The sequence below is a fragment of the Ambystoma mexicanum genome, chromosome 5q (assembly GCF_040938575.1).
Source record: "Ambystoma mexicanum isolate Mex_15411 chromosome 5q, UKY_AmexF1_1, whole genome shotgun sequence".
Taxonomy (NCBI): Eukaryota; Metazoa; Chordata; class Amphibia; order Caudata; family Ambystomatidae; genus Ambystoma; species Ambystoma mexicanum.
The window spans coordinates 1,304,779,411-1,304,805,684 of NC_090933.1; the positions used below are offsets into that span (position 1 = coordinate 1,304,779,411).

The 26,274-nt window shown below is 49.0% G+C and overlaps 1 protein-coding gene across 3 annotated transcripts in view; it reads left to right on the forward strand.

Annotated features, from left to right (window-relative positions):
- The window catches only part of HSF1 (heat shock transcription factor 1), a 1,218,386-nt gene extending 1,198,831 nt beyond the window's left edge, over positions 1–19,555 (forward strand). For all 3 annotated transcript variants that reach the window (XM_069621903.1, XM_069621901.1, XM_069621902.1), the window contains one exon: positions 18,364–19,555. In XM_069621903.1, the coding sequence (XP_069478004.1) occupies positions 18,364–18,569 (206 nt within the window). In that variant the 3' untranslated portion in view covers positions 18,570–19,555. The remainder of the gene's footprint in view (positions 1–18,363) is intronic.
- Positions 19,556–26,274: the final 6,719 nt, after the last annotated feature.

Here is a 26,274-nt window from a genome sequence, read left to right on the forward strand (position 1 = left end):
AGGACGCAGACGCCGAAAAAGTTTCCGAAGCAGCACAGCTGTGGTGATTACATGTCATAGATATGGAATACGTCGTCGGACCATCCCATCGAAAGAACGTTACCAGGTAAGAAAGTAACTTGTTCGTCTCTTTCATCAACACTTGTTCAAAAATCCTGAGTTAAAGAGGTCACCAATTTCCCCTGACCTGAGCCCCTTCCCATGTGATCCTCCCACAGTATCCCTAGTTCTGCCAAGTCACTGAAGAGCTAGTGGTTTGCCACTATCCGATCACTAAAACCACCTGGCTGCCGGTGACCACAAGGGTCAAATTCAAGACCCTTTGCATCATCCACAATGCTGTCTGCAGCCTGGGGCCTCTTTAGACCCAGCTTTCCCTCCATCAGTACCTCCCAGCGAGAGAGCTTTGGTCTTATGGCTCAAACTCTCTGCCGGTCAAATGCTGCTTCAAGCAGAGAGTGGGAGGTAGATCCCTTTCCTCAGCTGGCTCCTCCCTTAAACTGCCTCCCTCTCCCCCTCAGACTTCAGCAGGATCTTAAGTTTCGAAAACTTCTCAAGACTTTCATTTTCTCCTCTTCCTTCCCTCTCCCCCTCCCTTGCTAACTCTACAACTGCGACTGAGGCCTGGTTCAGAGTCATACAGGGGCCAGACCAACCCATACCAGTCCCCCAGCATCCTTTGCCAGCACTTACCCTTGGGCTCCCTTCCCCGGACTTGCCCAACTTGGTCCTCCCTGTCCACTGCACTCATCCTCTCTTCCCCTGTCACTTGCCGCCTTGGCCCGCCCAGCACTTGCCCGCCCCCACCCTTGGGGGTACCCCACTCCGGCACTTCTCCCTCTAGCACCTCCCCCTCGCACTTGCCACCTTGTCATGCACTTGCACCGTAGGATTGTCGCAAGACCAATATGACAGTCTGTTTTACTTTTTTGATTCCCATGTTCCCTCCCCCCTTGTGGCACCTGCAAACACCTGTGTATAGGCACCATACAAATGTCCAATAAATCAAATACAAAATTGAATTGCAAAGGAGACTATTGCCCCCTCCCACATAGTGAAGCTCTGTACCCCCACGCTAGCGCCCATCATTACTGATTTTGCCAAGGCCTCCTTCCTGACAAGCACTGTGCCCACTAATATCAAATCTGCCTGGATCAAATCGCTCCTAAAAAATAAAAACCTCCTTAGACCCCTCCATCGCCATCAACTACCACCCTATCACCACAGTCTCTTTCCTAGTCAAAATTCTTGCCACCTGGCCTATGCTCAAATGCACCACTTCCTGGAGCAAAACCACAGTCCGGCGTCCACCCAGAGCATAGAACAAAAACTGCCCTGCTGGATTTGAAAATCCAAATGGATAATTTTCGTGACTCTGGCAACATAGCCATCCTCTTCCTCCTACTAGATCTTCAGCTGTGTTTGACCTAGTCGTCATAACATCCTCTGCCATCACCACAGCCAACACTGCCACTTCTCTCCTGAAGCCACCTCATGGATCAAATATTTCCTCAGGGGTCGCACCACTAGAGTATTCATCGGTGAATCCGCAGCCGACCCTATCACTGCTCCACTAAGTGTCCTCAAGGCTCCTTCCTTTCACCCACAATGTACAACAAATGAACAAAGCCTCTATTCGATCTCCTCGACTCACGAGAGATCTACACTAACTTTGCAGATGATACCCAAATACTCATCCCAATTTCGGGTGATCATGCCCGTGACACGGCCACAATCAACACAGTGTACAGTACAATCCAAAACTGGATGGCCACCCACAATTTGTGTTTAAACGATGATAAAACGGATCTCCTTATTGTTTGTTTCCCGTACTGGCTCAAAAACTGGAATACTTTTTCCTCCTTCTGCATCGATGGCACGACCATCCCTGTTCTGAAACAAATCAAAACTTTGGGGGTCCACCTTAAAGCAGACTTATCCATGACCAGGCATATCAATGCCCTAAAATCGTCTACTGCCTACACTGCCAGGCTCCTCTCCGAGTAGGCAATGCCTCTCGATCAAGCAACTGCCTCACACTCGCTCGAGTCCTTATTATTGCAAAACTTGTACTACTACAAAGTCTTACTTATGGGCACCACTGCTGCAAACATGTCCAAACTTCAATTGCTACAAAATAAAGCATTTTGTGATGCCCTTGGACTAAAACGATCGGATTGAATCACAGCAACCAGAGGCGAGACTCATTAGCTCCCTATCAAAGCTTGCATGGACTTTAAAACTTCTATCGCACACCAATGTATCTATAAGGAGGCACCCCTCTACCTCAGCAATTGTACCACTCAAATCATTCCTGTGGGCATGCTAAGGTCCAGCTCCAGCACTGTTGATCACACTCCCTTCAAAAACAAATGAGTCGGCGGTGTCAGTTTCTGCGTCACGACTCCGTCTCTCTGGAACTCTTTGCCTACATCCATCAAAAACAACTAATCCCACACTATCTTCAAAAAGCTAGTAAAAACCAGGTTGGTTGATAAATATGAGTAACATCTGAGTTCTGTTGCGATCACGAACATTGCCTACTGCCAATGTACCTTTTTGCTTATTTCTGTACCAAACGCAGTTACCCCTGTGTCTTGGCGTTACAAAAATGTAAAAAATAAAATATATAATACTGCTCCCAGGTAGTGGCTGCCTTCGCCTGGCCACATGAGAGGAGGTCCATACCGGGGTCTCTGTGGTGATCCCACTAGATTTATTCAAAGTATATATGTGATAATATGGTTTGAGGTTACCTTGCTTACATGTGATATTTGTATACTTGGTGTGTTTAGAAAGGCCAAATAAATGATTGTATTTTCATATGCTTACTGGCCAACTTGAATTATTGGTGGTTTTCTGTGACTCCTTGTAGCCGTAGACCGCTCTCGCACTTTTCCTGAGACTAAGCCTTGTCTGCTCATTCACCTCTCTTGATTGAGTTTTGGCTAACCTCTCAATGTCTTCCCTGTTTACCCTAAATAGGGTGGCCTCCTAAAATCCTCTCCACAGGGGCTGATGAAATCAATCTTAACAGCCACCACAGCCAGATGGCTGATTTCAGGCATCAATCACTGGTATGTCATGCAAAACATTGCTCATGCCATCAGAGCGAAAGTCATGGCTGTGGCTTACCATCGTAACATTCTTTGGGATATCATCAGTAAGGCTGCCACGTGGTCTGCATAGTGGGCCTTCGGCACCAGCTCCAGATCCGATGCTAGCTTTGGACTAGCTGTCCTGCATAACCTTTTTGTTAGACGATAGGGATTCTGTGCCTCCTGTAACTTTTTCATTGCTGTGAAACCTATCAGTATGGAGGAAAGAGAACTTAAACTTGGGAGTAAGTTGGTCACAGTGATTACTGTCCTCTCAATTCACAGTCCTCTTTCCTCCAAACGACCCACCCTCTGGCGGCTGTATATAGGCAAGAGATATAGATATATTTCTGAGGCTTGTGGAATCTGCTTAGATCACATGCTGTGCATAGGCCGACATCTAGTGGAAGCTGCAGAGTATTGCACTTTGTTTTTTGAAACTCGAAAATGGGCGTCGACACAGGGCGTGCCAGTAATACTATCCCTAGTGTGACGTCCACTGTACACATGATCCCTCACGCGTCTAGGACCCTCAGATTGTTTTTTTCCGCCATGCTGGTCGGAAGCACTGAGCGGAGTTCCCTGACTTAGTCAGATTTTGCAAATATTGTTATATATTTCCCTGTTTATTCCACCTATACGTCGAGTCTCCGAACATCGACGCTCGACGCCCGATGAGAGAAAATTCAACCATCGGACTACAGCGACGGATTTGGGCCTCGGAAGGCCTCTGGCCTCGGCCCAGGCCACGGAAGTCCTCTGAACTCGGCCCTGCAAGTAGGGAGAGTGGGGGGTGGCACATATCCTACACTCTGATTAATATAGGTACATTACTTATATTCCTACACTCCCAGCCCGCTGCCACAGGGTGCGTATGGAGGGTACCCCTTTTCAATTTTGCCCCAAGTGCAACCGCAAGTATCCTTGGGTTGACAGACATGCCACGTGTAACCGCTGCTTGCCGAGGGACCACCCCGAGGCGAATTGCAGAGCGTGCAGTCGGTTTAAACCGAAGACCCTTAAGGACCGTTCGACAAAGCGTTGGGCCCACCACGGCAGGCGACAAGAGGCCATGTCCGCGGAGGGTGCCTTCAGCGATGGCAGCGATGCCGTACTTTCGGACGGCGAGGGCAATGTGGCGTTGATGGACAGCCACGCGCAAGTCCCCGACCTCGGAAGGTTGTCCGGCAGGGCAGCTATGGGGAAGACCCCCGGCGACACGAGCGCTACCCACACCACTTCCAGCAAACAAAGGTCCAATCGAGACTCGACGCGCACGGCGAGTTCTCGGAAAGAGGCACGGAGAGAACGGTCCACCGAGTCAGTGTCCTCTGGGCGTTCGCGTTCGAGATCGCCGCATGACACCAGGCAACCCTCCACTGTTGCCAAGAGTGCCTCGCTCCCCTTAGTGACTGAGGTTCGGTCGTCTGAGGACGACGCCGACCTCTACCCCCAGGCTGCACTCAAGGAGTCGGCGTCGGCAGGCAGCGCGAAGGCTGCTACCGAATCCCTTACACTCTCTAGAGACAGGGACTCTATCCCCTGAATTTCGGCGCCAGGCACCGAAAAGCTCTGATAGGGCCCAGAAATCGGGGAAACTCTTCCACCTGCGGGGAGGGGGGAAAACAACGAAGTAAGCAGTCCCAGCCTACTTCCACTCCTAAAGTACATTCTTCTCCACCTAAACAGATGGACAAGTCTCAGTCTCTTGTCCCTAAGGCCCCTGTTCAGGCCAGAAGGTCTAGTCAGGACAAATCTCAGTCTGTTGTCCCTAAGACCCCTGTTCAAACCAGTAGGTCTAGTCAGGATAAAACAGGGAAAGCACTCCAGGAAAGAGTTATTCCCAGTTCAAGGGAATGGTCCAGTGATGACATAGACAGAGTAATGTCAAGGATGTCATCACTGGCAGATTTCTACGCCAAAAACCCGGAACACTTTCTCTTATACCCCAGAAGGGTCAACTCCCTCAGGCTCTAAGGATCCAATACCCCCAAGTAGGAAGTCCCGGCCTGAAGCAGCAACTCAGTCTTCAGACCCCTTCTATATACAGCCCTTTTCTCAATATCAGGAAGATCCATCCTTTGGTGAGGATCCAGACGTGGGCACGTTCGAAGAACAAACTGGGACAGGCTATTATGGGGATGATGAGGACCAAGAGGAGGAGGAGGACGACCCAGATACATACAGGGTAGATTCCCCGGTAGAAAAAGAGCCCGCGGTTACCGACTCCCCTGTCGACAACCAGCCTCTACTGATGGACGTCCTGTCCAGAGCGGCACAGCACTTCCACATTGACACCCAAGGTGCTCAGGAAGAGAGGGACTTTGCAGAGATTTGGTGGGAGAAAAGAGACCTGTTGCTCAGGCCATCCCTATCCTTAAATCAATAAAAAGGAGGATAGACCCTTCCCTTGTTAACCCCAATCTCACTAGAGCAGTAAACCCCAGAATTGAAAAGCTTTTCAGGGCAGCCCATTCTGACCCACTGTACATAAGGGGACATCTCAAACCGGACTCTCTGGTTGTTACAAACACCTGTAAGAGGGCGGGAACACCCTTGTCATCATCCGAAGCTCCCCCCGACAAGGAGAGCAAGAAGATTTATGGCTTGGGCAGGAAAGTAGCCTCCACTTTCGCCTACCAGGCAAGGATTGCCAACTCCACCACCCTGCTGGCTAGTTACAACTGCCACCAGTGGGAAGAAGTCGCGGCTCTCATAGACTCCACCCCAGAACCCTTAAAAAGCCAATTGGCACGAGTTTCGGCAGAGGGGAGAGCCGTGTCAGGTTGCATTTTAAAATCAACCTTTGATGCCGCGGATAACGCCGGCAGATTAATTGCTGAAAGCACGGTCATCAAGAGGCATGCTTGGCTACGGCAGTCTGGTTTCAAGGCCGAGACCCAAGCATCATTGATAGATAAGCCGGTGGAGCCGGATCTATTGTTTGGAAAGGCGGTCAAGGACGCGCTGAAGAATGCCAAGGAAGAGTACGAGACACTCAAGTCCCTAGGGCAACTAACCAACAAACCCCCTAACCAGAGAGGGAATGGCAATTTTCATCGGCCTCGCGGACAAAACTCCCAAAGAGGCTCAAACTATTCCCAAGGCCAGGGAACTACATGGAACACTAACCAGCAGTCTAACCAGAGTTATGGCATGGGTAACAAGAGGTCGTGGTAGGGGTAGAGGCAGTCCCAATAAAGGAGGGGGCTCCGTTCAGGGTCCCTTCTCACGCATCCCCAGTAGGGGGACGCATTTCCATCTTCACCCAAGCTTGGGAAGGGATCACATCAGACAGATGGGTGCTGTCCACAGTGTCCGCAGGATACTGCATAGAACTCCTAGAGCGTCCCCGAAACCACCCTCCACGACAAAGAATACACTCCTTAGACCACCAGAAGATCCTACTCGAAGAGATCGAAAATCTTCTCGCAAAGGATGCGATAGAACTCGTCCCGGGACACCAGGTAAACAAGGGTATTTATTCAACTTACTTCCTTGTGCCAAAAAAAGATTTGACAATGCGCCCAGTATTGGACTTACGGCCTGCAAACAGGTATGTCAAGCCCCAAAAATTTCGCATGACTACTCTCCAAGAGGTAATTCCCCTCCTAAAAAAGGAGGATTACATGGCAACATTGGATATGAAAGATGCCTATTTTCATATTTCCGTGTTCCCAGCGCACAGAAAATATCTGCGCTTCAAGGTGGACAGTCAGCACTACCAGTTCAAGGTACTGCCCTTCGGGATAGCCTCGGCTCCAAGGATATTCACCAAGGTACTGGCGGTGGCGGCGGCACACCTACGCAGGGAGGCAATCCCAGTGTACCCTTATCTGGACGACTGGCTCATCACGGGGGAGACCCCAGTAATTTGCAGGACAAACATTCAAAGAACTATCGACCTCCTCTTCGAATTGGGCTTCTCCATAAACGAGAAAAAATCAAGTCTGGTGCCCAGCACCTCCAAGCAGTTCCTAGGAGCTATTCTAAATACTCAAGAGGGGTTGGCTTTTCTTTCAGAGGAAAGAATTCGGAATATACTACTGCAAATTCCGTAATATCAAACCGGTCGGTCGCCAGATAACAGTACTCAAAGCAGTGCGTTTGCTGGGCATGATGGCGTCATGTATTTACCTGGTCCCCCACGCGTGCCTGCGCATGCGTCCCATACAAGAATGTTTGGCGAAACTGTGGTCTCCGGCAAGTGGTCAGTGGGACGATCTAGTGGTCATTTTGCCAACACTTGTACAAAGCCTCCACTGGTGGACAAGAGACAATCTATCCAAGGGGAAACCCTTTTACGATCCCGAGATACAGGCGGTAGTCACGACGGACGCATGCCTGACGGGATGGGGAGCTCACCATCTCCACCACACAGCTCAGGGTCTCTGGTCTCACACAGTGGCCAAGAATCACATCAACCTGCTAGAGCTTCTAGCAGTTTTCAGAGCACTTCAAGCGTTCGAGCCCCACCTATGGAACCTGTCGGTGCAGATCCGGACGGACAGCACGACAGCCATGTTCTACCTGAACAAGCAAGGAGGGACTCGTTCGCCAAATCTGTCCAGACTTGCGCAGAAAATTTGGATATGGGCACTCAGACGGAACATCTTTCTGTCATCTCAACATGTTCCAGAGGATCTCAATTCTCTAGCGGACGCTTTAAGCAGAGATCCACTTCCGGAGGAACACGAATGGTGTCTACACAGAGAAATCGTAGAAGATCTCTTCTCTCAGTGGGGTTTCCCCACTATAGACCTATTCGCCACAAGCGAAAACAGATAGTGCCCAGGATTTGCATCCAGGTTTCCCCAACCAGACTCCCTGGGGAACGCCCTGTGGATGAACTGGTCAGGGATGTTTGCGTACGCTTTTCCACCAACTCCTCATCAGGAAGGTGGTGAACAACATGAACAGAGAGTCGATGACGCTCGTCCTAGTTGCTCCCATGTGGGCGAGACAACTGTGGTTTCCACACCTACGCAGACTTTCGGTGTGCGATCCCATCAAACACCCAGGCTGGTACAATCTTTTGTCCCAGCACCAAGGTCAGAAGGTGCACCCTCTACCCAACTCCATGAACCTACCAGCATGGCTCCTGAGGTCATAGTTTGGACATCTCAATCTACCACAGAAATGAATGGGCATCGACATCCTAAAAGAGTCTAGGAAACCGAACACGGGGCATTGCTACTTCGACAAATGGAAGAGATTCGTTATCTGGTGCCAGAATAAAAAAATCAACCCAGTTGATTGCACTCCTTCCACAATCGTGACATACATGCTCCACCGGCTGGACGCAGGTTTGGTTTTCAACTCACTAAAGGTGCACCTGGCTGCTCTGTCAGCGTACACCACCTCACATAGCAAGATGTCGTGCTGGAAGGTACCCGTGGTTAAAGCCTTCATGGAGGGAGTAAAGAGACTTCATCCCCCTATATCTAACCCACCACAAGGATGGGACCTGAACGGGGTGCTATCTAAACTCATGGGCCCCCCATTCGAGCCCATGCATAAAACAAGTCTCAAACACCTGACTTATAAGACTGCCTTCTTGGTAGCCATTACATCCATAAGAAGGGTCAGTGAAATTCAGGCTCTGTCAGTGCAGGATCCTTTCTTTACTATTCATAAGGATAAGCTGGTTTTACGGACACACCGTAGGTTCTCACCTAAGTTTATTTCTAAATTCCATGTAAACCAGTCCATCGAGCTTCCGGCTTTCTTCCAAAACCCACAAAGCTCGGCTGAGGTTAAACTACACACCCTAGATGTGCGTAGGGCGGTCCTTTACTACGTAAACCAGACCAGACCGCTTAGGAAAACAGATCAACTGTTTGTCTCCGTAGCCACAGGCAAAGAGGGAGATTGCGTCTCTAAGGGTGCCATCTCCAAGTGGATTGTCAACTGTATCCAGTTGTGTTAATCTCTTTCTGACAAAACTTTGCCTTTTACGCCCAGAGCCCACTCGACAAGAGGCATTGGGGCTACTCTGGCTTTCATAGCAAATGTTCCCCTTGACACCATTTGCAAAGCAGCTACTTGGAGCTCTATTCACACTTTTACTCAGCACTACTGCATTGACACCCATTCCAAGACAGATACTCAAGTGGGACAAGCGGTTCTAAGACATTTATTTGCTCATGACCCTTCTGAAATCCCACCTCCTAACACTGCTCGCCAATCTATGTACAGCATGTAATCTAAGCAGATTCCACAAGCCTCAGAAGGGATACATTACTCACCGTAATCCTGATGCTTGTATCTGCTTAGATTCACATGCGACCCACCCTTCCTCCCCTCTGAGAGAAGCCGCATGGATGCTTGTAGTCTTATCTATCTTCTATCTGCTTGGATCATCTGTACTCGCGCTACTCCTCATGCTACCTCATGTCAGGAAAAATACAATCGGAGGGTCCTAGACGCGTGAGGGATCATGGGTACAGTGGACGTCACACTAGGGATAGTATTACTGGCACGCCCTGTGTCGACGCCCATTTTCGAGTTTCGAAAAACAAACTGTAATACTCTGCAGCTTCCACTAGATGTCGGCCTATGTACAGCATGTGAATCTAAGCAGATACAAGCATCAGAAATACGATTACGATGAGTAATGTATCATATATATATATTTCTGAGGCTTGTGGAATCTGCTTAGATCACATGCTGTGCATAGGCCGACATCTAGTGGAAGCTGCGGAGTATTACAGTTTGTTTTTCGAAACTCGAAAATGGGCGTCGACACAGGCGTGCCAGTAATACTATCCCTAGTGTGACGTCCACTGTACCCAAGATCCCTCACGCGTCTGGGATCCTCAGATTGTTTTTTTCCGCCATACTGGTCGGAAGCATCTTGCGGAGTCCCCTGGCCTTAGCCATACTTTTGCTAATTATCGCAATTTAAAATTATTTATTGACATCCTTCCCCACCCCAACGTCGACCATCGACACTCGACGACGGCTGGAGAAGACATCGACCGTCGGCTGCTGCACGACGGATCTGGGCCTCGGAAGGCCGCTGGCCTCGGCCCGGGCCTAGTAGGCCGCTGGCCTCGGCCCTGCAAGTAGGGAGAGTGGGGGGTGGTACATACTCTTCACTCTTGGTATATAGGTACACCTTATATATTTCCTACACTTACCAGCCCGCTGCCTCAAGGTGCGTATGGAGGGTACCCCTTTCCAATTCTGCCCCAAGTGCAACCGCAAATACCCTTGGGTCGACGGGCACGCCACGTGCAATCTCTGCTTGCCGAGGGACCACCCCGAAGCGAACTGCAGAGCGTGTAGTAGGTTTAAGCCTAAGACACTTAAGGACCGTTCGACAAAGCGTTGGGCCCACCACGCCAGGCAGGCAGCCATGGCAGCGGAGGGCGCCTTCAGCGATGGCAGCGACGCCGTACTTTCGGACGGCGAGGGCATTACGGCGTCGAAAGACTGCCGAGCGCAGGTCCCCGACCTCGGAAGGTTGTCCGGCAGGGCGGCTATGGGGAAGACCCCCGGCGACGCAAGCGCTACACACCCTACACACACTAAGCACACTAAGTCCAACCGAACCTCGACGACGTCGACTTCTCGGAAAGAGGCACGGATAGAACGGTCCGACTCGGTGTCCTCTGGGCGCTCTCGATCGAGATCGCCTCATGACGCAAGGCAATCATCCACTCTTGCCAAGAGTGCCTCGCTCCCTAGATTAACTGAAGTTCGATCGTCGGAAGACGAAGACGACTTCCACCCCCAGGCCGCGCTCCAGGAGACCGAGAGCGCAGTTAACACCAGCGAGGCCCCACTCTCGAAACAAGATACCTCTCCCGACCCTCGGCGCCAGGCGTCGAAAGTCTCTGGGGCCTCCAAGGGGCAGGGAAAACATTTTTCCACGCACGGGGAGGGAGGGAAACAGCGGAAAGCTCAGCCTTCCACTCCTGTAAGACCATCCTTCCACCCCAAGCAGACAGATAAACATAAATCTACTGGGACATCAACATCCAGCAAGGGTACCCTTGATAAGTCCTCAAAGTTGCCTACTAAGGTCATACCCTGTTCCAAACAATGGTCCAGTGAGGACATAGACAGGGTCATGTCAAGGATGTCTTCCTTAGCTGATTTTTATGACAAAAACCCAGAACATTTCCTTTCGTATGACCCTCAAGGGGCCACACCCTCAGGCTCCTCTGATCCTATCCCCCTAAGTAAAAAGGCCCGGGTCGAAAGACCTGACCCCTTCGAGGTGCAGCCTTACTCTACTCCATACTCTACTCCACAACCTTTCCCTGAAGGGGACCAGGAGTTTACAATTATGGAGGAACGAACCGGGTCTGAATACTATGCGGAGGATGAGGACCTGGAGGAGGTAGAAGATGAGCAGGAAATTTACAGAGTAGATTCCCCGGTAGAGAGCGAAGCCCCAGTTACCGACTCGCCAGTTGATAACCAGCCCCTCCTTAATGAAGTTCTCGCTCGCGCAGCAGAACATTTTCACATCGACACCCACGGTGTACAGGAGGAAAGGGACTTCGCAGAAGAGTTGGTGGGAGAGAGGAGGCCGGTCGCTCAGACCATCCCTATCCTTAAATCCATCCAACGTAGAATAGATCCATCCCTGGTGAATCCTAACCTCACCAGAGCCGTCAACCCCAGAGTCGAAAAACTTTTTCGGGCAGCCCAGTCTGACCCTCTTTATATAAGAGGTCATCTTAAACCAGACTCCCTAGTGGTTACCAACACTCGGAAGAGGGCTGGGACACCCTTATCGTCGTCAGAAGCTCCTCCCGACAAGGAGAGCAAAAGACTGTACGGGTTTGGCAGGAAGGTAGCCTCAACGTCCGCCTACCAAGCAAGGATTGCAAACTCCACCACCCTGTTGGCAAGTTACAACTGCCATCAATGGGAAGAGGTCGCGGCGCTCATAGCCTCTGCTCCTGAACCGTTAAAGGGCCAGTTGGCTCGGATCTCGGCAGAAGGGAGAGCCGTGTCTGGTTGCATATTAAAAGCAACTTTCGACGCTGCAGACAACGCAGGAAGATTGATAGCAGAAGGTACTGTTATCAAGAGACATGCGTGGTTACGGCAGTCTGGGTTCAAAACAGAAACAAAGGCTTCATTAATAGACAAGCCGGTGGAACCAGGTCTATTGTTTGGGAAAGCGGTCGAAGACGCACTTAAGAATGCCAAGGACGAGTACAAGACTCTCAAATCCCTTGGCCAGCTTACCAACAAACCCCCGAACCAGAGGGGGAACAGTAATTTTCGTCGCCCACGCGGCCAAAATTCACAAAGAGGCAACTATGCCCAAGGACAGGGTACACAATGGAACAACAACCAGCAGTCTACCCAAAGTTACAGCAAGGGTAACAAGAGAGGTCGTGGAAGAGGCAGAGGCAGCCCCAACAAGGGAGGTGGCACGCCTCCGCCAAAGCAGTGACGCTCAGGTCAGGGTCCCTTCTCACGCAACCCCAGTAGGGGGACGCATTTCCAACTTCACCCAGGCTTGGGAAGGGATCACCTCAGACAGATGGGTGCTGTCAACAGTGTCCACAGGATATTGTATAGAATTACTGCAGCGTCCCCGGAACCACCCTCCACGACAAAGAATACACTCCTTAGAACATCAGAAGATCCTTCTCGAGGAGATCGCCATTCTGCTAGAAAAGGATGCGATAGAACTCGTCCCAGGACACCAGGTAAACAAGGGAGGGTATCTATTCAACTTACTTCCTTGTGCCAAAGAAAGATTTGACAATGCGCCCAGTATTGGACCTACGGCCTGCCAACAAGTATGTCAAGCCCCAAAAATTCCGTATGACCACGCTACAAGAGGTAATCCCCCTCCTAAAAAAGGGGGACTACATGGCAACCTTGGATATGAAAGATGCTTATTTTCATATTTCCATGCTCCCAGCGCACAAAAAATACTTGCGCTTCAAAGTGGACAGTCGCCACTACCAATTCAAGGTACTGCCCTTCGGGATAGCTTCAGCACCAAGGGTATTCACCAAGGTACTGGCGGTGGCAGCTGCACACCTACGCAGGGAGGCAATCCCAGTGTACCCTTATCTGGACGACTGGCTCATAACGGGGGAAACCCCAAGAATTTGCAGGTCAAACATTCAGAGGACTATCGACCTCCTCCACGAATTAGGCTTCTCTATCAACGAGAAGAAGTCAAGTCTGGTGCCAAGCACCTCAAAACAGTTCCTAGGAGCAATCCTAGATACTCAAAGGGTTGACCTTCCCCTCGGAAGAGAGAATTCGGAATATACTACTGCAAATTCCACATTATCAGTCAGGTCAACAAATAACGGTACGCAAAGCAATGCGGTTACTGGGCATGATGGCGTCATGCATTTACCTGGTCCCCCACGCGCGTCTGCGCATGCGTCCCATGCAGGAATGGTTGGCGAAACAGTGGTCTCAGGCAAGTGGTCAGTGGGACGATCTAGTGGTCGTTTCGCCAACACTCGTACAGAGCTTACACTGGTGGACAAAAGAGAATCTCGCAAGGGGAAAACCCTTTTACGATCCCGAAGTACAGGCAGTGGTAACTACAGATGCATGCCTGACTGGGTGGGGAGCTCACCATCTCCACCACACAGCTCAGGGTCTCCGGTCTCACTCAGTAGCCAAGAACCGCATCAACCTGCTAGAGCTTCTGGCATTATTCCGAGCGCTTCGGGCGTTCGAGCCCCATCTACTAAACTTGTCGGTGCAGATCCGGACGGACAGCACGACAGCCATGTTCTATCTGAACAAACAAGGAGGGACTCGTTCGCCAAATCTGTCCAAGCTTGCCCAGAAAATCTGGATATGGGCACTCAGACGGAACATCTTCCTATCAGCACAACATGTTCCAGGGGAGCTCAATTCCCTAGCGGATGCCCTAAGCAGAGACTCCCTCCCAGAAGAACACGAATGGGTCCTTCACAGAGAGATCGTAGAAGATCTCTTCTCTCAGTGGGGTTTCCCCACTATAGACCTATTCGCCACAAGCGAAAACAAACAATGCCCAGGATTTGCATCCAGGTTCCCCCAGCCAGACTCCCAAGGGAACGCCCTGTGGATGAACTGGTCAGGGATGTTTGCGTACGCTTTTCCACCAACTCCTCTCATCAGGAAGGTGGTGTACAAGATGTACAAGGAATCGATGACGCTCATCCTAGTTGCTCCCATGTGGGCGAGACAACCATGGTTTCCACACCTACGCAGGATGGCGCTGTGCGAGCCCATCAAACTCCCAGCCTGGTACAACCTACTGTCCCAGCAACAAGGTCAAACAGTGCACCAGGAACCCAACTCAATGAACCTGGCAGCATGGCTCCTGAGGTCATAGAGTTTGGGCATCTCAACTTACCACAGAGGTGTATGGACATCCTAAAAGAATCCAGGAAACCAAACACAAGGCACTGTTACTTTGACAAGTGGAAAAGATTTGTTATTTGGTGCCAGAATAAACAAATCAACCCAGTTGATTGCACTCCTTCCAACGTTGTAACATACATGCTCCACCTGCTGGACGCAGGTTTGGTTTTTAACTCTCTGAAAGTACACCTGGCAGCCCTCTCGGCTTACACCACATCCCATAAAAAAGTATCGTGGTGGAAAGTACCAGTAGTTAAAGTCTTCATGGAAGGAGTAAAGAGACTTCACCCTCCTATTTCGAACCCACCGCCAGGATGGGACCTCAATGTGGTGCTAGCTAAGCTCATGGGCCCCCCTTTCGAACCCATGCATAAAAGTAGTCTCAAACACCTGACTTATAAAACGGCCTTCTTAGTAGCCATTACCTCTATAAGAAGGGTCAGTGAAATTCAGGCTCTGTCAGTGCAGGATCCTTTCTTTATTATCCACAAAGACAAACTGGTTTTACGCACACACCCTAGGTTCTCACCGAAATTTATATCTAAGTTCCATGTAAACCAGTCCATCGAGCTTCCGGCTTTCTTCCAGAACCCGCAAAGCTCGGCTGAGGTGAAACTACACACCTTTGATGTGCGTAGGGCGGTCCTCTACTATGTAAATAAAACCAGACCGCTAAGAAAAACAGATCAACTGTTTGTCTCCGTAGCTACAGGCAGAGAGGGGGATCGCGTCTCTAAAGGCGTGATCTTGAAGTGGATTATCAACTGTATACAGCTGTGTTACTCTCTTTCTGGAAAAACTCTGCCTTTTACGCCAAGGGCCCATTCTACTAGAGGCATTGGTGCCACTCTGGCTTTCATTGCAAATGTTCCCCTCGACACCATTTGCAAAGCAGCTACTTGGAGCTCTATTCACACTTTTACTCAGCGTTACTGCATTGACACTCATTCCAAGACAGATACACAAGTGGGACAAGCGGTTCTAAGACACCTGTTTGCTCATGACCCTTCTCACATCCCACCTCCTTCTTCGGGTACTGCTCGCTAATCTATGCACAGCATGTGATCTAAGCAGATTCCACAAGCCTCAGAAGGGATACATTACTCACCGTAATCGTATTTCTGATGCTTGTATCTGCTTAGATTCACATGCGACCCACCCTTCCTCCCCTCCGAGAGAAGGCGCATGATTACTTGTAGTCTTACCTTTCTGTCTATCTGCTTGGATTATCTGTACTCACGCTACTCCTCATGCTTCCTCATGTCAGAAAAAATACAATCTGAGGATCCCAGACGCGTGAGGGATCTTGGGTACAGTGGACGTCACACTAGGGATAGTATTACTGGCACGCCTGTGTCGACGCCCATTTTCGAGTTTCGAAAAACAAACTGTAATACTCCGCAGCTTCCACTAGATGTCGACCTATGCACAGCATGTGAATCTAAGCAGATACAAGCATCAGAAATACGATTACGGTGAGTAATGTATCCCATATATATATATAGCGCTATAGCTTGTGGCATCTGCTCAGATCACATGCTGTGCATAGGCCGACATCTAGTGGAAGCTGCAGAGTATTAGTTTGTTTTTCGAAACTAACTCTCTTCGGGTGAGCCGATTCTCAAAACAGAGTTTTGGGGGTAGATCTATCCTCTGCAGGTGCTTCCCTCTGGAACAGCCTCCCTCCCTCTCTCTATCTTGAGCCTGATCAATTTATGTTCCGGAAACTCCTCAAGACCTCCCTCTTCTCTCTCCCTCTGTCTTGTTAACCCCCTCTCTATTCTTGCCTACTGCCCCCCTCCCTCTCTCCTCCATAACTAAGTTCCGTTTGATGACTGATCCCATGCTGCACCTCCAGAGCCACACAGGTCTCAGGCTCCCCTGCCAGTCCTCGCACTTGTTCCCAGGCCTCTGCACTCCACTCACCACTTCTGCACTTCTTTTACTCATTCCTTGAGAATGGTAACCTCCCGGCACTTAACCCAGGGCCTTGGACTGGGCACACTTGTTCTTCCCCGATACCCCCCTCCCTCGCACCCCCTTCCTTTCACTCCATGTCTGGCACTTGCATTACCTAGAATGTACTTGGCCTGGTTCGCCAGGCTTAATACGGTAATATTTCGTTTCTCTATGTCCCTCTCCTTCTCCCCTCCTCCCCCTATCGCCTAACCATCTGTCACACACTTGCACTATTTAGAAACGTCATTTTTTTGGGTACGGCAGCTAAGGATTGTATGTTTCTCCCTCTCCTCCCCCTTCGATCCTTCCTTTTTGTCTTTTACCTGCACTTGTAATAAGGCCGTCAGGCCAAGTTGCTAGTCATTTTTGCAAGATCATTCGGAAACTTCAAGTCCTAAGAATGACTCTGTATTCCCCTGTTGCTTCCCCGTCTTGAAGCGCTTTGAAGCACTTTACCTGTGTATAAGTGCTCTATAAATAATTACAATAGTAGTAGCGAAGGAGTCTACGAGAACCAACGTGTGAGGCTGATGGGGGTGGAGGGTGAGGGGGTTTGGGTGGGCGGGCACACCCTTGCGTGTGACAAATCTAAAGGCAAAGTACATTTTTGCAGTGCAAAAAGCTCTAGTCCCACCCCCATTGGACAGCTCATCAGTATGGAGGAAAAGGGACTATAGTCGAGGTACAGTAGTCGCCATGGTGTAACTGTTAATTTCCATGTTTTTCATAAAATCCCTGTATACGTGAATCATTGCTGTTCAGTTACAGCTTCTTACAAGATAGTCCTGGATATGCTTTGTTAGCAAAGCACTTCTAGGTTCCTTTATGATTTGTTATTATAGTATGGCCAAATTCCATTATGCCCACTATTTTAGCACAGACGTGCCGGATTCAGTTACACCCATAATGGCACTCCAGTGCCACATTCCATTATGCCCATTAGTACAGCAGTGCCAGATTGTAAGTAACATGATGCAACATGAGTATTTGTGAAGTGCATGTTTATGCACAGTAAGACCAGCTTTTATTATGCATAGTTGCAGTACAGTGGCGATGCCAAATTCGGCTTCGCTCAGTTAGCATAGCTTGAAAAAGATTGTTTAAAGCTCAGCTGCCACAGTAAATGCAAATTTGATATTACCCAGTGATCACAGCCATGCCAAATGACAGTATTTCTAGTTATCACACTATGCCCAGGTTCCAGAATGCTTTGTTAGCACACTAATAAGGCCGGATTTCATTGTGTCTCTGTGTTACCCACTCACATCCCCGGCAGGGCAGAGGTCATCCTGCAGGTGCAGACCAGGAATGCAAGCTTGTGGTGCATGGGAGACTTGCCTAGGTGAAGGCAGGTGGGGGAAATGCTGTGCACTTCCAATGCTTTCTGCAGAAGGAAATGGCGTGCCCGTTTAACACCTAAATCCCTGCATGATTCCACACAGGAATGTATGAAGGGATGCTGTGATCTGGAAGTCTTCTTTACTGGACCAGAGTCTACTAGCTGTTAGAAAAACATAAAACATCCATACATAGCAATACTTTAGCTTTTCTGCTGGCTGCAAATCCCAAAGATAAAAGGGCAATTAAATGGGTCATGTTCGTGTGTTTCTAAATTCTAATATAAAAAGAAAAGCAAAATAGAATAGAAGTCACAACTTTTGTCTTTAGAGCAAATACAATACCAGCCTACAGAGGGTCTGCACTATGCTCTGGTGATATGTGGTTCCAGGTATTGGCTTCAGATATCAAGCCAAGGGCAGTAAAATGAAAGTGGTGGTGGTGATTTTGGTTGTGATGGAGGTATAGATGGCATTTGGTTGGTTGGGTATATTTTTCCAGTATGTAAAATTAGAGACCGTGTTTATTTGTCCTGTTTCATGGACGTTCTCTATAAAGTTCCTTTGTTTACTTGTGATTGCTTTATAATGCATGCATGTTTTTATTTCTGCAGGGAAACAGCTCGTACATTACACAGCTCAGCCTCTGTTTCTTGTGGACTCCAGCACCGTAGATGTGGGCAGTGGGGACCTGCCCATCTTCTTCGAACTGGAAGAAGGGTCATATTTTGCAGATGGAGAGGAGTATTCAGACGACCCCACCATAGCCATGTTGTCTGCTGTTGATCAGCCACAAGCCAAAGACCCAGCAGTGTCGTAGGCTGGAGCCAAGTCTAGCAGAGGGACTAAAAGAAAGAAGGATCTCGTCGAAAAGGGATATCTGAACTCTTATTTATGCTCTGCAACGAACTGTAACTCAATCGCCATTCGACTCATGCTGCCTGATTCTGCCAGGCACAGGCCTCTTATTTATGTGTGTTTTATGAGGTGTTTTGAAATTTGCTTTTTTAAATTCTTATTTGCACTTTGTGCCGCGGTTCAGCACAAGCGGCCAAGAGGATGGACTCACATGTTTGTAAGGTTTTACTGTTTAACACCATGTACTGGGTCTTGCTGTTATAGATTTATTGTTCCGCTGCAGTGTAACTGCTTAAAGTGGAAGAGGGGTTTCACCCCCATGTCTTCAACAGTAGACCAAGTGGATCCTCCCCAGTACAGAAGAGCGTGCTGAGGTCCAGAGCACTGAAAACCCTTGGCAATGCGGACAAACATTGGACTTGACTATGTAGACCTGAGTGGTGACCACTGGTTGAGGCTCATAGGGAGTTAAATTCATGTTTTAATGAAGGACTTTGGGAACATAGGAGGAGGGGGGCCGCACAACGTCCTAGTTGCCAACAGATTTAGATCTGTTCTAAGGTGGGGAAAAGAAAGGTGATCCTTAGCTGGTGCCATCGGTGGTTTGTTTCTCATTGGCTTCCCAGCGGTTGCCTCTTCCCTCTGCAGCAAGATTCTAACCCCCCCCCCCTCCCAGGTTTTCTTCTTTACTTGCAAGGAGACACTAAACCAATGAGGTATTTGGTTGTTATTCTGCTTTGTGTGTTTCCTGTTCCTGCTTAGCAGTAAAGATTTGTACATTTACACTCAAAATGGTTAATAGTGACAACTGTATTTTGAATTTTTACATATAAGGCGCTCACCCAATTCTCAAGGTCTGTATCAATTGCGCTTTAAATATAAATATATATACATGCGTGTATATAATACCTTATACAGAATAGTTTATAAAGTTATGATTTTTCAGTGCTGGAAAGTAATTTTTTTGTAAAATGTCTTCTGTGAAGGCTGTTTGGGGAGAAAGCATAGTGGTACTGGAGCAAGATATTGTCTTCTCACCAATGTATTTTTTCCTCTGCCAGATTCCTCATCTGATATTCGTATCCCAGTGCAGCTATTCTTCAGAAACATTTCAACCACCAGGAGGGCGCAGTTCAGCTCTGTCTGTGCCACCTGATGCGCCATTGTGCCCCACGTCGAACATGCCACTTTGTTTTTGCAATGACTATGCCCAAACTCGCACATGCCTCGGGGTTCAAACCTTGCAAGAATTGCGGTAGACAAATGTCTGTGTCCAACCCCCATCCTCCCTCCAATAGGATTTGTTTATACTGTCTAGGGGAAAAACACGACACCCAGGAATACGGCTCATGTCAATCTATGCACTCTAATGCCCTCCTACTACTCACATATTTCCACAAGTAAACGTTGGTGACAAGAGATCACAGGGTGCAGAGCATCGTCTGAAGTCCAGTGTCTCAGCTGCAAAGAAAAGGAGAAGCATCACTGCAAGAGGTCCCGCTCGGAGAGCAGTTCCTTTCATACCACTCTTCTTGCTCTCTTCAAAGAAGAGTTGCATGTTTCTCACCCAATCCTCCACCCCGGAGGAACAGGAAACCTTTAGACTGCAGATGCTTGACATCTTCATCAAGGTCCTTGCGGCCTCTACCGTGCCTAGGGCACATTCCGGGACCACTGCTTGAACAAGCAGACAGGACCCCATGAAGGACCATGACTGCACGCTTAAGGGCTTGGCACCAGCTCCCTTGGGCTCACCCCCGCTTCGACATCTGCCTCAGCAGAGCCCCTCTCGAGTATGGCCCACTTCCCATGGAGCCTTTTATGTCAAAGATGGGTCAATTCTTGAATGGGACCCCATCACCTTTGGGCAGCAGGCCTCTGACATGGAGACTTCCCAGAGGAGTTGTATGGTGAAGGAGCGGCGCTGTTGGAACTGGCTTTAGGTCTTCTAGGAGCCAGTGGCTTTGACACTTCCCCCAGAGCTGGACTTTCTGCCAGCACCAAATCCGGGAAGGCCCCAGGCCGCTTTCCAATGTTTGATGGCCAAAGTAGTTGACACCATGGTATTGTCAACTCCATCCAGGCCAAAAGCTTGATACGACCTCACTGATAACTTGGAAGAAGGGCTCAAAGGGGTAGAGCTTATACTGCCTTTCACAGAAGCAGTGGAAGAACCAGTGCTCAAGGCCTGCTTCTTTCCCAGCAGTAGACAGGAAATTGGAGATCTAGACTTCCTGTCCACCCATGCCTCCCCTGAAAGCTTGGTGGTGCAGGCTGCAGCAGCCATCCTGTGGACGTCAACTTTCCATTCTCTGCCTTCAGACAGAAAAAGCAAGAGATTGGGCCCTTTCAGGCGAAGGTTTTCGCATCAGGCAGTCTCGCACTAAGGCCAGTAAATGCCTCCTGTGCCCTGGCCAGGTTTTCTTTTGGCCTCTGGTCAGCGGTGAGTGAAGCAGCTGGGCAGAAACTTGAGTGTGAGGTGAGAAAAGGGTTTAAAGCCCTTCTCCATGATGGCAGAGAGGCTTCTGACCAAATTCTTCAATCCTAGCTGGATTCAGCTGGCTGTGTACGGCACGCTATGACTGCTAGCACACTGGTCAGTAGGCCATCTTGGATGAGAACCTCTGGGGTTTGCACAGCATGTGCAAGTGAAACACCTGGATTTACCATTTGATGGGCCTAATCTCTTTGGTGCAAAGGCTTGATGACTCCTTGCAGAGATTGTAATGTTTAATGGTGCTAGCTAAGTCACTGGGCCTGGCTGTACAACACCCTTCAGCACCAGCCAGCAGAGGTCAGGAATTTCAGCCCTGTCCTTCCTATGCACCTTGTGGAAGAGGATCGGCTGCTTTAGGTAGGCAACAAAATGAGTTTCCCCACGGGTAGAGGCAGAGAGGCACCCCAGGTGTGAAGCCCCTGTGAGATCTTCTTCCACAAGTCGCATGTGGAAGGGAGAATTTCCCAGTTCGGCTCTGAATGGTTCCACACCTTATCTGATGCCTGGGCCTTGCAGGTCATTCAACAGGATTACTGTTTCCTGTTCATTCTATGCCCTCCGGACCATCCTCCTCTCAACTCTACTTTTCCTCTAGTTCCCGTGAACTTCTGGCAAAGGGCGTGATCGACCTGGTACTGCATTCGGAACTAGGAAGGGGATGGAACTCGATCCATTTTCTGCTGGTCCCAGTCATCCTGCTGGTTTTCAGAGACTGCACCTGTTCAGGTCCAGGTTGATCTTAGAAGCTCCAAACTGGGGAGTCTTCCACCCAACGATTGGCAGCTTGAAACTTTTGTGCTTGGCTGCTGAGATTCAGGGAGTGGGTCTTGTTGGGCGATGCCTTGAATTTACAGAAACCCGCCACCAAGACTCTGTGCATATGGTGTACATTCTCAGCTTTGTGCCTGGAGAGGTATCTGGACCCTTTATCCTGTGCCATTTCCTCTGTTGGAATTTCTGTTGTCTTTGGACCAGAACCGGCCTAAAGATCAGCACTGTGAAGGGGTACCTGGCTGCTATCTCGGTCTTTAAAAGGACCCCTGAGCAAGGCCATGTCTTCACAACTCCCACTGATGAGCAGTTTTTCATCCACCCCAGTTTGTAGTTCCAGTGTGGGATTTTACTTTGTTGACATTCCTTATGGGTACTCTGTTTCGAGCCCATGCATTCATATACTCTTAGATTGGTCACCTTTAAGGTGATTTTCCTGATTGCTATCGCTTCTGCGTGGAGGATGAGTTCCCTACAGGTGTTGTCTGTTAAACTTTTCTATTGTGCTTTCTCAAAAGCGAAGATGGAGAATGACACTTCTTCCTTCTGAAGGTGGTACGATTTTCATCTCTCTCAAAAGATCCATCTTCCAGTGTTTTTCCTCCACCACATCTTTCTAAGGCAGCAGAGCGATTCCATCAGCTGGATCCCGGTGCGGGCTCTCAGCTACTACGTTGCTCGGATGAGGGATGTTGGGAAAGATGACCCGCTGGGTCTATGCTCGCAGAACTGTGATCAAACAGAGCTGTAAAGGTGGATCATTCTCTGCATCTTGGAATACTCTGATCTGACTGGGAAATGAAAGATGTCCCTGGTGGTCAAAGGATTCATTTTACCCAAGGTCTGGCTTCCTCCTCTACCCTGCAGAGAGGAGGGCCTGTCTTGGACATTTGGCAAACACCTACATGGGCTTTCTGCACACCTTTGCCCAACATTGTTGCTTTGATTCCCTTTCAATGTAGGGCACCTTCTTCGGCTCCAGGTTTTTCTGGTTTGTGATCTGAACTTGCTCTCCTTCCTCCTCCAGACCCGTGCACTGCTATGGGAGTCTATCTTAGATGAGGAACCTGTGGGAAGAAGAAATCCATTAGAAGAACAAATTACTTAACACCTTGTAATGTACTTTCTGTTGGCTGTTCCTCCCACTCATTCCTCATTGGCTTTCCAACCTGCCCATCTTGGTGGATAGCTGGTACACCTTTGGTTCCAGGTTCCCTCAGCATCAGAGTGCTAGGAGCAAAGGCATCCGCTCTTCAGTCAATGCACCCCCCCCCCCAAAGGTTTGGGGGGAGCCAGTGTGGAGTCGGAATGCGCCTCCTGGTGGTAGAAAGGTTTCCAAAGATCAGCTGCCCTAGGATATAAATATCTAAGATGAGAAATATCTGGTTGGAACATCCGTCAGTAAAGCACAATAAAAGGAGGTAAGTAATTTGTTTGTCTGTGGATGTAGGTGGGTGAAGCATTAGATGTTCCCCATGGCCTGCTTAGCTACATGCAGGAGTACCTTTGACTTCATAGAAACTAACACGCATAGCTTTCAATGTCGCCTTCAGTTATTTTGCTTGGCTATCGTGGTTAGTTTATTTCATTATGTCTCTAATGTTGCTTATATATTTTGCAGAGTGTTTTAAAAGAATGAACCTGACACTTATTCTGGCTAATGAAAATCAATTTTTGGTCTATACTATTGCACTTCACAAGAGAGAGAAGGTAGCTGAATGGGACAGCGGAAGCGGGGTTACAATGTGGATCAAATGGCCTTTTGCTGCAGATGAATCCTGATTGCGCACACCATTTGGATTTGTGGCAGCTTTTTTTGATACGGCTCCAAAAGATGTGCTGTGTTCTGTCTTTTCCTAACAAAACCAGTCCGTGGAGTAACTTAGAAGAAACAGTCTGCCATACCATGGCTGATACGAACCCAGAAGTTCTGATTCTTTGACAGGTACAAAATACATGTGTATAGAGTACTTGCATCTTAACATTAAGAATAATAGTAATTAATTCAAACCTTTTTAAATGTAAGCATTCTTCTTAAAGAATTATTGCACCACATATTGGCCCTTGTTAATTTGTAACTCCATTTTTCTTAAAAGTGGCATATCTACCAAAGTATTGCTTAATTATATACAATATTTATTTAGAATATTGTAGAATGCACACAAACTCCAGGGAGAATTCGGAGGTGGGAGAATTTTGCTCCTTTTTCTAGTTGGGGAGTAAATCCAGATTCACAAGAGTATACAAACATGTTCTCCTTTGCAAGGGATTGAAAAAAAGCATACAGCTTCCATGCAGTGCATGCATCAAGTTGAATATATTTGAAAACAGAAACAAAAGTGTTGTTTATCAAAGTTCCCCGATTTCAAATAATTTATTACACTTGTTAAAAGCATTCTAATGCAGAATAACTTGTAGCTGTCTAGCACACGCCTACATCTTCATGATACCTATAAACGGTATCTGTTTACACAGACTACAGACACAGAAGCAGATAACAGCTACTAATGTTGGGTATTTTGTTTATCTCCCACAGATTTCTCATCTTGATAGATATCCATCTTCCAGCTCTGCTGCTCTGAAATCTTCTCAAAAGGGGGTGTAGTGTACCTCGACACGGTTGAGGATCCGTCTTGAGCGATGGTCGATCGTCTGCTTCGGAAGTGTTGTCAGGTGCCATTCATATACCACGTCACTACGCTCCATGCTTCAGTTCCTTTGTACATGCGCTCACATGCTGCATCAGGAACATGCTTCTGTTTTACTCAATGGTTTCACTACGTTTTTTCCGATTCACCTCGATATGTCTTTGCCACGGATCTCAGGTTTCAAGCGGTGCTCCAATTGCAAGGCCAAAATGTTGGTGACGGACCCACATGACGTCTGTTTATGGTGTTTGGGTTCCACTCGCAACACAGCAGACTGTGCGTCATGCGTCAAGATGCAACCCAAGTCCCTGCGAGACAGAGCCGGTAAACTGGCCCTAGGTCCGACTGTCGCTGAAGTCTCTGGCGCGGTCCCTTGTCCGGTCGTCTGAGGCTGAGGAGTGCACTCGTCACTGCAAGAAAACGAAAAAGAGGTCACACTCCAGAAGCCATTCCTCATCTTCCTCACAGAAGAAGCCGCAACGCCACCATCAGCGGCAATCTGATTCTTCCTCAGAGTGAGGGAAGCCCTCTGAGGGACCGAACACCCGCAAATGGCAGGATTCTTTTAACAGGCGGCTGTCGGCTCCCACCCCAACCAGCAGGCCTCTGCAGCTAAAGCAGCGCTCTGTACCCCCGACCCCCCCCCTGCTTGCCAGGAAGTGGCTACCGACTGAGCTTTTGTGCTCCAGGCCTCAAGAGGAGTGAAAATCGTCCTCTAGAAGCCTCTATTACGGCGCCCATTGCCCGTCTGAGCCATTGGCGCCAGTACCCAATCCATCAGCCTCTAAGGCTCTGCTACAAGCGACTAAGCCCTCTACCTCGGCATCCAGACCTACGGTGCCGAAGGATAAGTCCTCAATGTCGACACCTTTCAACTGCTATCGCGGACAGGCTTTTTTCACTCGATGCGGTCGATTTTCGGTGTTTGATCAGACCGAGGAGTACGAAGAGGTCGACCCCATTTTTCATTTTTGTGGGATCAGGCGGTGTTGACTATTTCGAGGACCGAGACAATTTGGTGGCACTTGCTTAGGGCCTTCAAGAGGCCAGTGGGTTGGGCACATCTCCAGACCTTGAGATGTAACAAAAACAGCTCTACACTCACTCTCATGTCAAGTTTAGGACATTAGTGGAGAAAGTGGTTGACACCCTTGGCCCCAAGTCGTCCGCCACTCGCCATCAAGGGTATGACCTTGCACATATCCTGGATAAGGGGCTGGCTATTGATCACAGCATGCTCTTCAATCAGGCCATAGCTGACCCTTTGCCTTCCATCTAGCGAAATCCATGCACTTTGACCCACCCCCGCCCTGCCACGAGTACCTATGTCACCGGGAAGCACAGACTGCCGAGAGGGGACCCTTCCTCTCTCAACACACCCTTCCCCGGAAAGGCTGGTATTTCAGGCTGCCACTGTATCCTCCAGGCCTGCAGCATCAACTTCCAATCTCCCTACAGACAGGGAAGGCAAAAGGATGGACGCTATGGCCAAAAAGGTTTTTACCTCAGGCAGCATGACTCCCAAGGCCACAAACGTAGTTCTCCTACGGTTTGTGGAAGGCTGTCGAGCATGCAGCATAAGTCCCGGAAAGGTCATATGTGGGACGGATTTATACAGCTGGTGGAAGATGGGATGGAAACTGCCAAGCAGTCCTTGCAAAAGAGCCTGAATATTGTAAACTGTGTTGGCCGCGCCATGGGGTCGGCAGTAGTTATGAGAAGGCAGGCCTATTTCTCCCCCGATGTACAAA